The sequence below is a fragment of the Acanthaster planci genome, linkage group LG19 (genome assembly GCF_054643075.1).
Source record: "Acanthaster planci isolate LZ-2023a linkage group LG19, COTS_SCS, whole genome shotgun sequence".
Lineage (NCBI taxonomy): Eukaryota > Metazoa > Echinodermata > Asteroidea > Valvatida > Acanthasteridae > Acanthaster > Acanthaster planci.
In genome coordinates, this window is record NC_141795.1 from 6,671,246 (window position 1) to 6,684,495 (window position 13,250).

At 42.8% G+C, this 13,250-nt stretch overlaps 1 protein-coding gene across 6 annotated transcripts in view; it reads right to left on the bottom strand.

Annotated features, from left to right (window-relative positions):
* Nucleotides 1-4,842: 4,842 nt before the first annotated feature.
* LOC110977558 (zinc finger MIZ domain-containing protein 1-like) overlaps nucleotides 4,843-13,250 on the bottom strand; it is a 167,473-nt gene continuing 159,065 nt past the window's right edge. For all 6 annotated transcript variants that reach the window (XM_022231790.2, XM_022231791.2, XM_087149161.1 and 3 more), the window contains 3 exons: nucleotides 13,017-13,195; nucleotides 11,983-12,783; nucleotides 4,843-11,701 (listed from right to left, as the gene is read on the bottom strand). In XM_022231790.2, the coding sequence (XP_022087482.1) occupies nucleotides 11,591-11,701; nucleotides 11,983-12,783; nucleotides 13,017-13,195 (1,091 nt within the window). In that variant the 3' untranslated portion in view covers nucleotides 4,843-11,590. The remainder of the gene's footprint in view (nucleotides 11,702-11,982; nucleotides 12,784-13,016; nucleotides 13,196-13,250) is intronic.

Genomic DNA, 13,250 nt, shown 5'->3' on the forward strand with positions numbered 1-13,250 from the left:
CCGATGAGATTTTATCAACAGGTCAAGTAACCTGTATCGTTCAATAAAATCAGGATCCAATCGCACACTGCAGTTTTAATTTTTTCAACCCTCAGCAATCCTTATCCTTAATTAAGGATCTAGGTGCATGTGGTTCCATCTCTAGTCTGTACATGAAATGCATTCCCCACCTGTTCATTTTATCACTTTTGTTGTTTACTTTTAATATTAAATTTTTATTTTATATTATATTAATATTCGTCTTTTTCTTGGCTGTCATGTGTCTTGCACATATCCCTTTTAATCATGAATTTTTAAGCTGTAAATCAATCAATCTCATTTTCAACTTGGCCAATCGAAGGGACGAGTGCAACAACCATATCAATTATCTAGAGCTCCTGGCTTCTTTTCTGGCCTTGCTGACCTTTGCCAAGGACAAGACAGATTGTCACATAATGTTACGCCTGGACAACACGACAGCCCTTGCTTACATAAAACACACAGGGGGTACTCACACAGAAAGTATGTCCTACACAGCTAGCAGTGAACATGTGGAAATGGTGCCTGACAAGGAACATCACTCTATAATTGCCTTTCATATCCCGCGGTGGACAATGTGGTGGCAGATCAACAGTCTCGAGTCTTTACGGACAGGTTAACGTGGAGGCTAGACCCCAATGGTGTCTGCCAGGTTGTGCACACAGACAAGTTTCCAACCCACAGTGGACCTATTTGCGTCCAGAATAAACTATTAACTTCCCTGTTACACTGCATGGAAACCCGATTCCAGAGCTCTGATGACAGATGCCTTCTCGTTGCCATGGACGAATTCGAACGAACTCGGCTATGCATTTCCGCCCTTTTGTCTATTGGCTCAAGTTCTAGGCCTACGGAAAGTGGAAATAGACCAGGCAACTTCAGTGGTAGTTGCTCCGACATGGACCGTGAACGTAGACCTGGTATCCAATGCTGCTGCAATTAGCCATAGCACGGCCAATCTTCCTGCCGCAAGGGAATCGTGTTGACACAACCCCACTCCGGCGAGCCACATCCATTGATATACTCCCTACATCTAGCGGCTTGGATTGTCTCAGGAGACAATATCAAACAAAAGGCTTTTCAAATGACCTAATACCCAAGTCATATTGGCCAGTTGTAGAGGGTCACCTCACATGCAGTATCAATCAGCCCGGAAGACATGGGATTGCTGGTGTCGTGAACAATCCCTTGATCCAGTTTTGGTACTTGTGAAAGATGAAATGGAATTCCTAGTGGAGAAAAGATCAGCAATTTCACGATACCGTGAACAAGTTAATGGAATTCTGATGGGGGTAATGTCCAATGATCATTATCATAAACCATCGACAGAATCGTCCATGGCTGACATCCTCCTTAAAGCAGCTTCAAAATCACAAGCTGATTCGAAACTGAAGGAGGCGCAGTATAACACCTGTAAAGCAGATGGGTTGGAGTTGATTCTCTCCTCTTTATAGAGGACTTGTATAATCTCGATTATACTGCAGGTAAGTACCCTTGCATAATCAACAATCATCTGGGTTAATTAACGCGTGCCTTGACTAAAGGCTAGACTGTTCCTGACATCTCTTGAGAAAATCTTCTGAGTGCAGACTATTTATAAGATAACAGCAATAATCACCTCCACTTTGAAAAATACCCATAGGTTTCTCAAATGTTCAAGACACATATCAAATCGAAGTTAAGTTCCTCTTCTCATTTTTCCTTTCAATATTCACTGGCTTACCCGATAAGTTATGAGGCCCATTGCAAAATAGCCTGATCTGGATGACCCCGATTTGTCCGATCCTTTCAGAAATACAATATTAAGTCGGCAGTTCTGCTGGTAGATTTCATTGTCCTTTACAAACCACCCAGTCCACGCGCCACAAAATGCTCTAATAGCAGAGAATTTTACAGCTATAAAATCGTGATTTGGTCCGGGCTTCGGATTGCGTTTGGTCCGGGCTTCGGATTGCACTAAATATGCGCCCATGGAACACAGTACAAAATTGGACAAAAAAGAGTGCCACCTGGTGACTCTCAGGAAGAAGTTGGGCTTCCGTTTTCACTGGAAATTGAAAATTATGACCAGAAGTTCAGTTCCGGTTCTTTTCAGAACCACACATACTCATAAAAAAAAAAGATACCCTTGCATGGTGCTACTGTCAACTTAGGCCTACCTTCATCATAAAAAGCTTCAAAATTCAAAATAAGTTTTCAATTTGGTCAGGGTTAGCCATGCGATTTTTTTTCTTCGCCCTTCTCGAAGATACCTCAAAGTAACAGGCCTACTTAAATTGTTACTCTACAGGCTCAGCTCAGAATGTAGCCACCCGCCTCTATCCAAATAGGCCTACATGTTGGAGGTCTTGTGAAGACCCCAAGTTCAATGCCACAAGGCCCAAATTCGTGATTTATAAAAATATCTATATGATATATTATGGTAGCCTACATCTTACTGTAAAAGCCTGACTGAGCACAAAATTTTAATGAGCTCGTGCGCAGAAATCCAGTGATTTGGTCTTCCTCTTCTTTCGTGTCGATCATCTAAATGTACTCAAATTGCCTTCTCGTTTGCTACCATCAGATCTTCACGGCTGCCTGAGCTGGACCTCAAGGGGGCACTCGAGAAGGTGCCGCATTGTCTGGGTGACGTGCCACAGTCGCAGCTGGCGTCTCTGTTGTAAAAATCCCCATTTGCTCCCCTTAGATTTGCCCTGCTTCGTCCCATTTCTGACTGAAGTCTGTTGAGTGACTTCCATGTCCTCTACCCCTCCACCCGTCCAGGAGGCAATGGTATTCCTCTGTCGGGAGGGGCAGCTTCTCAAAGTGGCAATTTTCAGTATACACCTCTTCTCCTATAGCCTGCACCTGGTCGAAGCTCTTCAGTCCAGGAAGCTCTTCCTGGACTGAAGGCGGTTCGGGGCTAGTTGGTGGTCAAAACACGGCGGCGGGTGTCTTCAGTCTGTCTCGGCCGTTCAGTGCGGCTGGCTACTGTATGATCTTCGTATGTCAGGTGGGGCAACACCGGCCATGCACTTACAGGCTGTCAACATTACTAGTGATGGTTCTGCAGCTGTCATTGAGAGCGGGGTCGATTTTCCATGATAGGGTGACCTTTCCCAGACTGGACAGGCGTAGTCTGCGGCAGAGTGGACGCATTGGCACCCCAGGAGGAGTTCACCAACTTCTGAAGGAGGTTGTTTCATGTCCGCACTTTCCCCTTAACTTTCTAAAAGTGCTGCTTGTATAAGAGAGCTTGATCAAGGGTGACACCAAGGTAGACTGGCTTGTTACAGTGCTCCAAGGGTATACCAGGCAGCTTCCTCTCAGCATTACGGGTCCTGAGATGGAACACGCTAACCTAGGTCTTGGTAAAGTTTGCCTTTAGTTGGTAGTATTTGTAATAAGATATTAGATTGCCTAGGGCTTATGATAGAGCGGCTGATATGCCATCAAAGGCAATGCTCTGGGCAGCGATACCAAGATCATCAGCATAGATAAAGCTTCATGTGCCTTGTGATATTGGTTGAACATTAACGTTGGATAGATATTGAAGAGTACAGGAGCGAGGACATTGCCCTGAGGTAGGCCATTCTTTTGTATTCTCCACCTGTTTTGTTTCCCATTGAGCTCAACCAAAAATAGCCTGTTCTCAAGGAGGAGATGAAAAAGCTTGGTCAGGTGATATAGTCATTTGCCATTTCATATAGCTTCTTAAGAAGTAGCCAGTGGTTCACTGTGTCGTAGGCAGCTGTCAAATCCACGAAAAATGCATCTGTGGCGTGATTCTTCTCGAAACCGTCATCGAACTGTGTCAGATTGAGTTAGATTTAGCTAGTGCATGCTTTTCCAGGAGGAAACCAGCTTGTTCAGGTATGAGATGCTGTTGAGAGACCGGGCCAAGCCTTATCAGGATAAGTCGTTCAAAGAGCTTGGAGAGGTGACTGAGTAGAGAGATTGGTCTGTAGCTTTTAGCCTCCTCTGGATCTCTCCCTGGCTTCAGGACGGATCAAGGTAACTCTTACATTCTAGTTATAGGAGATTACTTCACCAAATAGATGGAGGCTTTTCCGTTGCCTGACCAGACAGTAGAAACTGTGGCGATGACATTTGTATAAGTGGTCGTCTGCAGATTTGTGGTTCCGCGAGAATTGCATGCAGATCAGGGAAGAAATTGAATCGCAAGAAATGCAAGAGGTTTGTAAGTGGCTAGGAATCCGAACCCTTTCTAGTAATAACCGTTTGCCAGTTGCTTTTACAGGATAAAAGAGAAGCTAAGGAGGTTGCTAGAAGGGCACTCGTGCCGGCCGGCTGAAGTCACATGAAGTTTGAAGGCGTCTTTCGTTTCGTGGTGCGTCGCGTATACTTTGTGTTCACGCGTTTCACTTTCACGGACACAAAAATCGATTCCATTAATGTAACACGTGTGCCAGGAGCGATTTTGACGTAGCAGCTCCACATATTGTTGCCAGAAGGTGAGTCACTGGCAGGCAGCATAGGTCCCTCCTTGTGGTTAATACCTGTCGGTGACTTGAGGCGCCTTTCCGTTATGCGCGTCAACACTTGCACCAAGCGTTGCGTATCTGTCAAAATCACTCTCAAGGCGATTTCGACGGCCGAACGCAACGTACACGAGTGCTACGTGAATGGAGTCGACTTTTGTGTCCGTGAGAGTGAAACGCATGAACGCATCGTGTACGCAACGCAACCCAAAACGTAAATGTGGAAAGGCGTCTTCAGGAGGAAATTAAAGGGCACAGGGCAAAGACAAGAGATGAGGGCGGGAAAATGCAAGGACTGGGTGTGAAAGGTTATGACAAACGGGCGCATCACAAGTCTTCGTTTCTGCTCTTTCATGGACTTCGTTTTAATTAGATAAATATCAATGCCAATTTGATGGATTGTAATAATTATTCATATTTGTCCGTCTCTCAAACTACAATGTAGAATTCCTACACACAGTTTCGTTTATTTTTCTGTTGTATGTACAGTGCAGATCGCTACTCTTCAGTAATGAACTAGATTATACAATGAATTCTATCGAGGAAAAAAACAAGTTTTCTTAACGTTTCTGCTTTTCGTTTGTACACAGAGAGTGTAAATATTGCCGGGTACGCACCAATTTAGCGTTGGTACACATTCATACACATTAATTGCACCAGCTACATCCGTAAAAACTACTCTAGAACGCAGAAAACACCAACAAAAAATTACAAAAACGTCGTTGACATTAATTTAGTTGTTTCTCAGCCGATATATTACATATTCATTTGCCGTATAAAAATGTTCCTCCTTTGTGACCTACTCAATCGCCCGACAATGTTTAAAAATATTTTGTTTTGTCGTTTTAAATAATTACAGTATATTTTTTCTCTCTCTCACTTTTGGCGGAGGTAAAACTGTGCGAATCTTTTATTGCTCTAAAGGTGAAATCAAACTGTAATACTCTACTAGAAGGATTCCTAAAAGATCCCTCAAAGGCTAGACTTGCACAGTCCTTCACTTACAAATGTACAAGTGACAACTTATTATTTTGTCATAGACAACGTATAATGAATTCATTAGTAGTAATACTTCCAAGTGTCGATGCTCTGTGTGATAGCGCAGAGCACCTTTGTAGAAATAGAAACAAAATAAAAAATAAGGTAATAAGGGTTATTTGATGAATAATACAAGGAATTTGGACTTCTGTGATTTACTGAAAATGCTACAAAATGTTCTGTTCCGGGAATCTTTAGTTTCACACTTTCATGAGGTTAAAAAAAATAATAAAAAACACTGGTAGCAAAAGCAGAATTGACTGAACAAAATTTGCATCTGTTGTATCAAATATAGCCATTTAACGCACAGATGTCATGAATATGTAATATATACATTAATATGCACATATAAATAATGGTGTTACACATTCTGTACAATACAACTCACGGGGGGTAAAAACGAAATCGCTAAAATGACGCAGTCAATCGAGATCATAACCCTTATACAGATATTTCCACAACACCCCAATACTGCTGGGGTGTTCCACGTGAGAACTTCATCCCGAACAATCTTGTTAGTTTGCTCCTCAAATCCAATATACCCTGTGGTCAGCCAAATCGGTAGAGACCAGATCTTATCCCCCAAAACTGTGTGTCTCATGCACTTTTCGGATGTTTTTCCCTGCAACAATGCTAACATAATGCGATTGTTCCAGTTCTGTGTAATGTCTTCACCGACCTCACAACTGAAATTTATGCAATAGTTTTTTCTCCGTTAGTTTAAGAGCAAGACTTGTCCCGTTCAAATGGTTCGTGCTATTCTGTCGTAAAAACAAAGTCATCATTTAATTGGTACGGATTTCAGGTCTTTGTGTCAACAAACTGTGTTCGTTGGAAGAGATATGCATTCATTTTTATTTTTTTACTGGGGAAGACACATAAAAAATGTACATTGTTATTGAGCTGTGAACTCATGAACAGTACAAGAGGTCACATGAATACTTAATATATTTAAAGAGGTCAGGCAAAGGTGTGTGGAAGTGAAACCAAAGAATTTATCGACCAATTGATCCAAGAAAAACAAAAATAATAAAATCATTTGCAAGCAATTTCGTGCTGCATCGTGATTACAATATACCCGTTTCCATTCACGGATTGGTTTCCCTTGATGACGAATCAATGTTGGATATGAGAAAATGCTTAAGTACAATCACACGCAAGTATTGATCTCTTTACAGTTGCGTCTGAAATTTAAAAAGATAAATAAAACATCCATCAAATCAAATTTAATTTGCTAAAATACGAGGAAGAAACGTGTCTGGCTTTCTTCAGAAATATAATCAAAGACGCAGTAGCTACATTCGACGTCGAAAGGCATTTCTTTTTTTACAAAGCACTGGTGGTTTATAAAGATTTCTCCCATGATATTTGATCTCTAGCCTTATGACCGATACCTCAAATTTGACCCAATTTTCAAACACTGCCGTGCATACATATCACCAGGGCCAGATCGTTTGATTTCCCAGCCTCCAACGCAAATGATCGATTGGGGCTAAACGACACTCAACAATTTCTCCTTAATTCAACTGGTACTCAACATCACACGGCCGTTTAGAACACGCTGCTTAATGTACTATGACCACTGGGCACCTGCATGTTTCAAGTTAAAATTTGGAAAAACGAAATATTCCTTGTAAACCACAGAATGAAATATTTCCTATTTAGTATCATTTATTTTTAGCCCTCCGAATAAAAAATACTACCAAGAAGTGATAAACGTCCAATCTAAAGCCAATACCATAGAACAAGTTCATATATGTACACAGCATCTACATCCAGGAAATCAAAGTCGCAAGAGCGACTTCTTTCCTTGTTGTCCAAAAATGATACAGAAGCCAATTATGTATTACTTTTGGCAAAACAATCGGCCTCAAACAGCTTCAGAAACTAGAAAGACCTTTTTTTAAAAAATTGATAAATAGTTTTGTTACAAAAGAAGGGAAAAACATGAAAGTCGCTTATGACAGTACACTTTTACAATCGAACGTCCTCTTTTGAAAACAGAAAAGAAAAATGTGACGACTTATCGACGCCCTTAATCAAAACCGCAATTGTAATGAAGAGAAATTTACTTAAACCATTTAGAAGTTAAAAAATCAATTATGACCCTGCATTTTATTACAATTTTTCTATGAGCAAACAAAAAAAGGAAAAAAAAATCATTACGCAATGATTAATTCAATCATAACATTAACAAATTCCCGATAATGTCATGATCACCGACCCCCTGTAACAAATGCCAAAGCGGATATCAATACGCTTGATTCACACCAGTGCACCTCCAAGAGTTTGCAACGCGTTGACCAATCACAGTGCGCGAAATCTGTCGACCCTTTCCAAACGCGCATTGGGTCGACAGATTTTACGCACTGTGATTGGTCAACCCGTTGCACACTCCTGGGGGCGCACGATTGTGAAACGCTCGTATTTATGGACACTACCCGACGATGCACCTCATGCCTTCAGTGATACAACACACGGCATACCATGACGTCAGCAACTTAAAGATCATTCTCCAAATATGGGCGTGGCCTTCACCTTAAGATTCACAGTTCCAAAAGTTTGATGTCAGTAATGAGGAAACCTTGACCTCAAAATGAACGCTCCTGGAGTAGTATGTGGGACGTACAATGAAGCTAATGATCTAAACGCCAGGAAAAAGTTATGGACCTAGAACCTGAAACGGAACTCAAAACTGAGATAAAAAAACCTCTTGTCCACAGACCATCCTGTTTCCTTGGCTCTGTCCTAATTACTTGGCTATGGCTAGATATAATACATGCACCAGTGGAAGCCACTAGCTTACGGCTTCACGCAATGCTCAAACTCCCGCGCAATGTCAAACCCTGAGTGATTCAGACTCCGCCTATAGCTCATGACCTTTGACATTCTGATCCCGGTGCATTGATATGATTTGCTTGGCCAGTAGCCAGGACATATTATGGTGAATATTTCACAACCCAATGAACAAAACAAGGTTGCATGCAAACTGGGCGTTATATGAACATGTGTTGATTTTACGTCATACTTCCAATGCACTATGACCTAAGGCTGCAGCGGTGACCAGCAATGTGCATTGTTGTACTTGGCCTAGGGCCCTAATCATATTCAGCAGCCATCTTGGTCTCGCACCCAGATCACATACTGATGTTTTCATGATATGTACCTTATGTCTCCCTGCTTTCAACCAATCTTCCAAGACGGTCCTATTTGTGATATTTTGCCAGAGTATGCATTCAATATTTTTTATGCCGTTTCACAGATCAGATGCTGTTACGACCATTCCTGGAAAAAGAGAAACTACACATCTACCATTAAATAAAAAATAAATAGAATCCATATTAAACTTAAAAAGATAGCTTTGGGGTTGAACTTTATAATACAACTAACAACTAAAAACAAAAAAAAAACACCAAAATCAAAAAACTGAAAGGGAAATGTACAATATATATAGATATATATATAGATATGTATATGCATAAAAAAGAAACTTGTTCTTTACTACAAATGGTACTCAGAATTACAACCAGTGGTTGGGCTTTCATACACACACACACTCATGTATGGCATAAACACTGGATCACAAACTCTAAGAAACCCACAAGTCACTTGAATTCAGACATCAGTGATTTGTCAAAATTGGAGTCAAATGCTGCTAATGTTCATTTTACTTAAACAAAAATTGTGTAAGCTTTTCTTTTCATTTGGCATAAATAATAAAGCTTAAAATGTTCCACACGTGGCACAATTGGACTACTCGATTCCTCATGTCATAAAAAAAATCCACTCTCGTGGTCTCTCTTTGCATTTTTCAATGATACATCTCAAAATGTTGATGCACTGTGGTCAGTCCTTCCGCTACCGATTTAAAAAAATAAAAATAATTCGCATTGCTTGGACTAAAAATGTAATGCATTGACCTGGTGTTATGTGATGCAGCAAGCTTCCAGTAGTTTTGGCCGGAAAAAAGAATATGTTGGTGCACCAGTAATACGCAACGGTAAACATCAATACTTGTTGACAGGGACGCACATCAGTTCAGTCAATCCTGCTGAGAAAGAACGGTCGGTCTTAACACTGGGTGGGAGATGTGCCCCCAAGAGGGTTAGAGTACTAATGTGAAGAATGACCAACTTCTCTCCAGTTTGCTTTTTATCTGTCATCCATTGCTAAGGCCCCATCTCACACGTTCTTACAGAGAAACTTGTTTGTCTGTGATTGTTTTTTTGATCTACAATCCCAAATTTTTATTCCGTTTTAAACCAACTGTTTATTTTCTGTGTTAACCTGCTACCAGCTGTATTCGTATGTCCCAGATGACACCGACAGAACTCAGGGCTGTCTTACTTTCTGAATACGGCCAATGGTAATTCTCAAAAAAAAAAAAAAACAACAACCCCAAAACCCAAAACAGAAACAACAGCTGTGATAAGAAACTTTCTCAGGCATGAAGCTCAGCTCATCCGATCAGGTGGTCAAGATAGGTTATGGAGACAGGTGATTCCACACTCAGATTTACTTGTAGGGCTACAAAACTTCAAGTCGTCCTTTTATCAAACTTTTAACTGAAAAAAAAATTTGTTTGGTACCATTTTACCCAGCACTTGTTCCCTAAACAACTCCTGGTCCTTGATTCACATATATAGAACTAAACACCATTGGTCCAAGAACTTAATTTATATTCAGTGGAGTGGTGGCATCATCAAAAGTCAAAACAAACACTGATGCATCAGTATCACAGCATTTAAAAAATAATACTTCACTAGGCATGAATGCCACATTTTTTAAAAACTGTTTAGAAGTAATTGCAAAGAATGAGTACTTTCCAGAAAATGATTTGGCATTTACAATTTAAAATGGAAAAAAATAATAATAATAATACAACGTTGTTATTGACGGCAGGCATTTTGCATTCTTTTTTCTCAACGACTTTCAAATGCAGCTTTCATCCATCCATTTTGTGGTGAAAAATGAGAGATCAGACTTAAGGGACTTAATGTGCTGGCAAGTACATTGTCAGAATGAAACAATTAGAATTGCTAACAATGGGACGATTAAAATGAAAAGATGCAAAGTATTGATATGTCGTCGCGTGGCAGAGAACTTGCAGAGGACAAGAAGACTCTCTCTGGGAAAGTCGTTCCGGTTTGACAACTCGGATCCAATTGTTGGGATCCTTCGTTTCAAGGGACGGTTTGCTTCAAGTGCATGGAACAATCTCAATGCCGGGGGGTATGTATTGATTCCCTGGTGATGCAGGCGGAACACTAGGCAGCCCTTGCCGGGAAGACATCCAAGGATGCATTGCCCCGGCAACTGTGGCTCTTTCCTCACTTCACTGCAGGAGAAGCTTCGTGTGCGGCAATGCCAGTGGATTTCAAGCACGGGAACAGGTGCCCGTGTAGGGAATACTGCTAAGGTATGAGGTTGGCCCCCACCCCTGGAGAAAAAAAAGAGAAGGGAGGGTGTGTCCTCCAGGATAGCATGGGCGGTGTTTCTTTGGTGAAGGGGCTTTCCCCTTGAGACGGCAGACAGACAATGGGACTGAAATAACAGCGTGCTGTCAGCTGATTTCTTGCTCTTGCCTTTGTTGTTCGGTCATCCTGGAGTGGCTGACGCTGCTTCCTTTACATCGAAGAACAAGAACACACCAGAGCATGTTGTTAAACAGGAATCCTTGGGTGTGGCAAATCGACTGTGCCCCCCACAGACAGAAGTCACCCAAACTCTTTTTCTTCCTCGTCAAAGCATCCGGCCAAGTATCAGAAACGTTACGTTGGGAGCGATGCAAATGTTAGCACCTCCCTTCTAAGAGGTCATGTTGCCTCCAAACCCTCACCAGGCCAACTCCAGCCTGACCCAGCTGGGGGAGGAGGTCCCTCAGCTGATCCGTTGTGGCAGTCAATTTTTCTCCATATCCTCTCGTCACCAGAGCCGAGCATAACATATGTGTCCAGCACAACAACTACTTGTTCCTTCTCTCCACTGTTTTTATTTATTTAATTCTGTTCGTTCATAAATTATTTTCTAAAACGGGCCGGCAGTGGTCCCTATGTGTCAAAGAGTGAGAGAAGTTCGTCGCTTTCGTTGTTGCTCTGCGTGTTGTCTGATTGTCCGAGAATAGAGAGCAAGTCCACGTCTCCCATATTCTCTGGTAACAACTGTAAATCAAAGAACAAAAAGAAGGGAAAATAATTTTCAAACTGCTATAGATGGCTGACAGCTGTTTTCCTCAAGTGTTTATTTTGTAGACAGCTCAAGCAAATTTGATGGCAACTAAGAGCAAGAATAAAAGAACAGTGAGATAATATTGCTAGTACAGTCAAACAATATGACGGAAACATAATGACAGAAGTCTTAAAAATAAGGAAGTGTTGGTTGTTACATTGAAACAATCATGCAATTTTTGTTGTCAGGAAGTGAGAAATTGGCAAGGACTTACATCCAGACCCTCCTGCCCCTCTGCCCCACCATCAATCACAGCGGCTGGGTCAAAGTTCAAATCAGAACCAGACTGGATATGGTTGTTTGTGTTCATGGCCATGCCCGATGTTGTGGTCTTTGGCTGCTGTGGCCCACTGTGGTTCATCATGGACGTGGGGGCCTGGGTGCCCGGATGAGGGGAGTGGTGGTTAGGCAGGTGGTGTGACCCCTGTGTGGTGGTGGTGGCTGGCGAATGTGTGGTGGAAGAGATGTGGTTGGGCATCCCACTGCTGCCACCGTTATTACTGCTGCTGCCATTGCTGCCTGCACTGCTGCCATTGCCAGAGTTCATGGTACTCGGTGTGGGTGGCATAGCGCTGCCCGGTGTCAGTGGCATGCTGGGAGTCAGGGGCATCCCTGGGGTGTGCGGCATACCTGGCGTGTGGGGCATTCCAGGTGTGTGAGGCATCCCGGGCGTGTGGGGCATCCCGGGGGTGTGTGGCATGCCTGGGGTGGGTGGTTTGGTGTTCACGCTGGGATGCATTCCCACCCTCTGGTTCTGCTGCTGTTGTTGCTGCTGCTGCTGTTGTTGCTGCTGTTGTGGTGTCGACCCGTTGCCTGGCGTACCAGGCCCCGTGTGGTGGGATGACACATTCGGGTGGGGTCCGCCGTTAGGCTGGGGGCCCATCCCTGGGTGGGAATTGTTACCAGGGTGGGGATTACCACCAGGATGAGGGTTATTCCCCGGATGAGGGGGACCTGAAGGTCCTGGATGCCTCACGTTGGACGACGGGCCTTGATTTGAGCCTGGATGGCTTACCTAACAAGAAACAGAATCAAAAGATTGATTAGAGACATCGTATCTGCAAGTCATAGGCTACAAGTTGGAGGCCAAGCCAAACAAGCTCATACATTTTCTCACAAGCTCTCATACAGCACTCATTGCTGAATCCACCCTACTTCTGTCTGACCAGCCTGTCATGACCGGGTTCTATTCGACCAAACAGAGCCAAGCGATCAGAGGGACAAACTCCAGGAGGAATCTGGGCTTACGTGAGGTGGCAGTGCATGGTTATATTGTTTCTCGACGGGCACCATGTCCGTCGTGGCAATGTTGTCCTCAAAGTGGCCCATCGAGGGCCCATTCATGCCTCCGCCCGGCATGACTGGACTGTTGAAGTTATTGTAGTTCCCGTAATTTGGTCCACCGTGGACTGGTCCCGGTCCTGGTCCTAAAAAGGGAAGGGGGAAATAGACAAATTTTTTTTGCAATCTCTGGACACAATC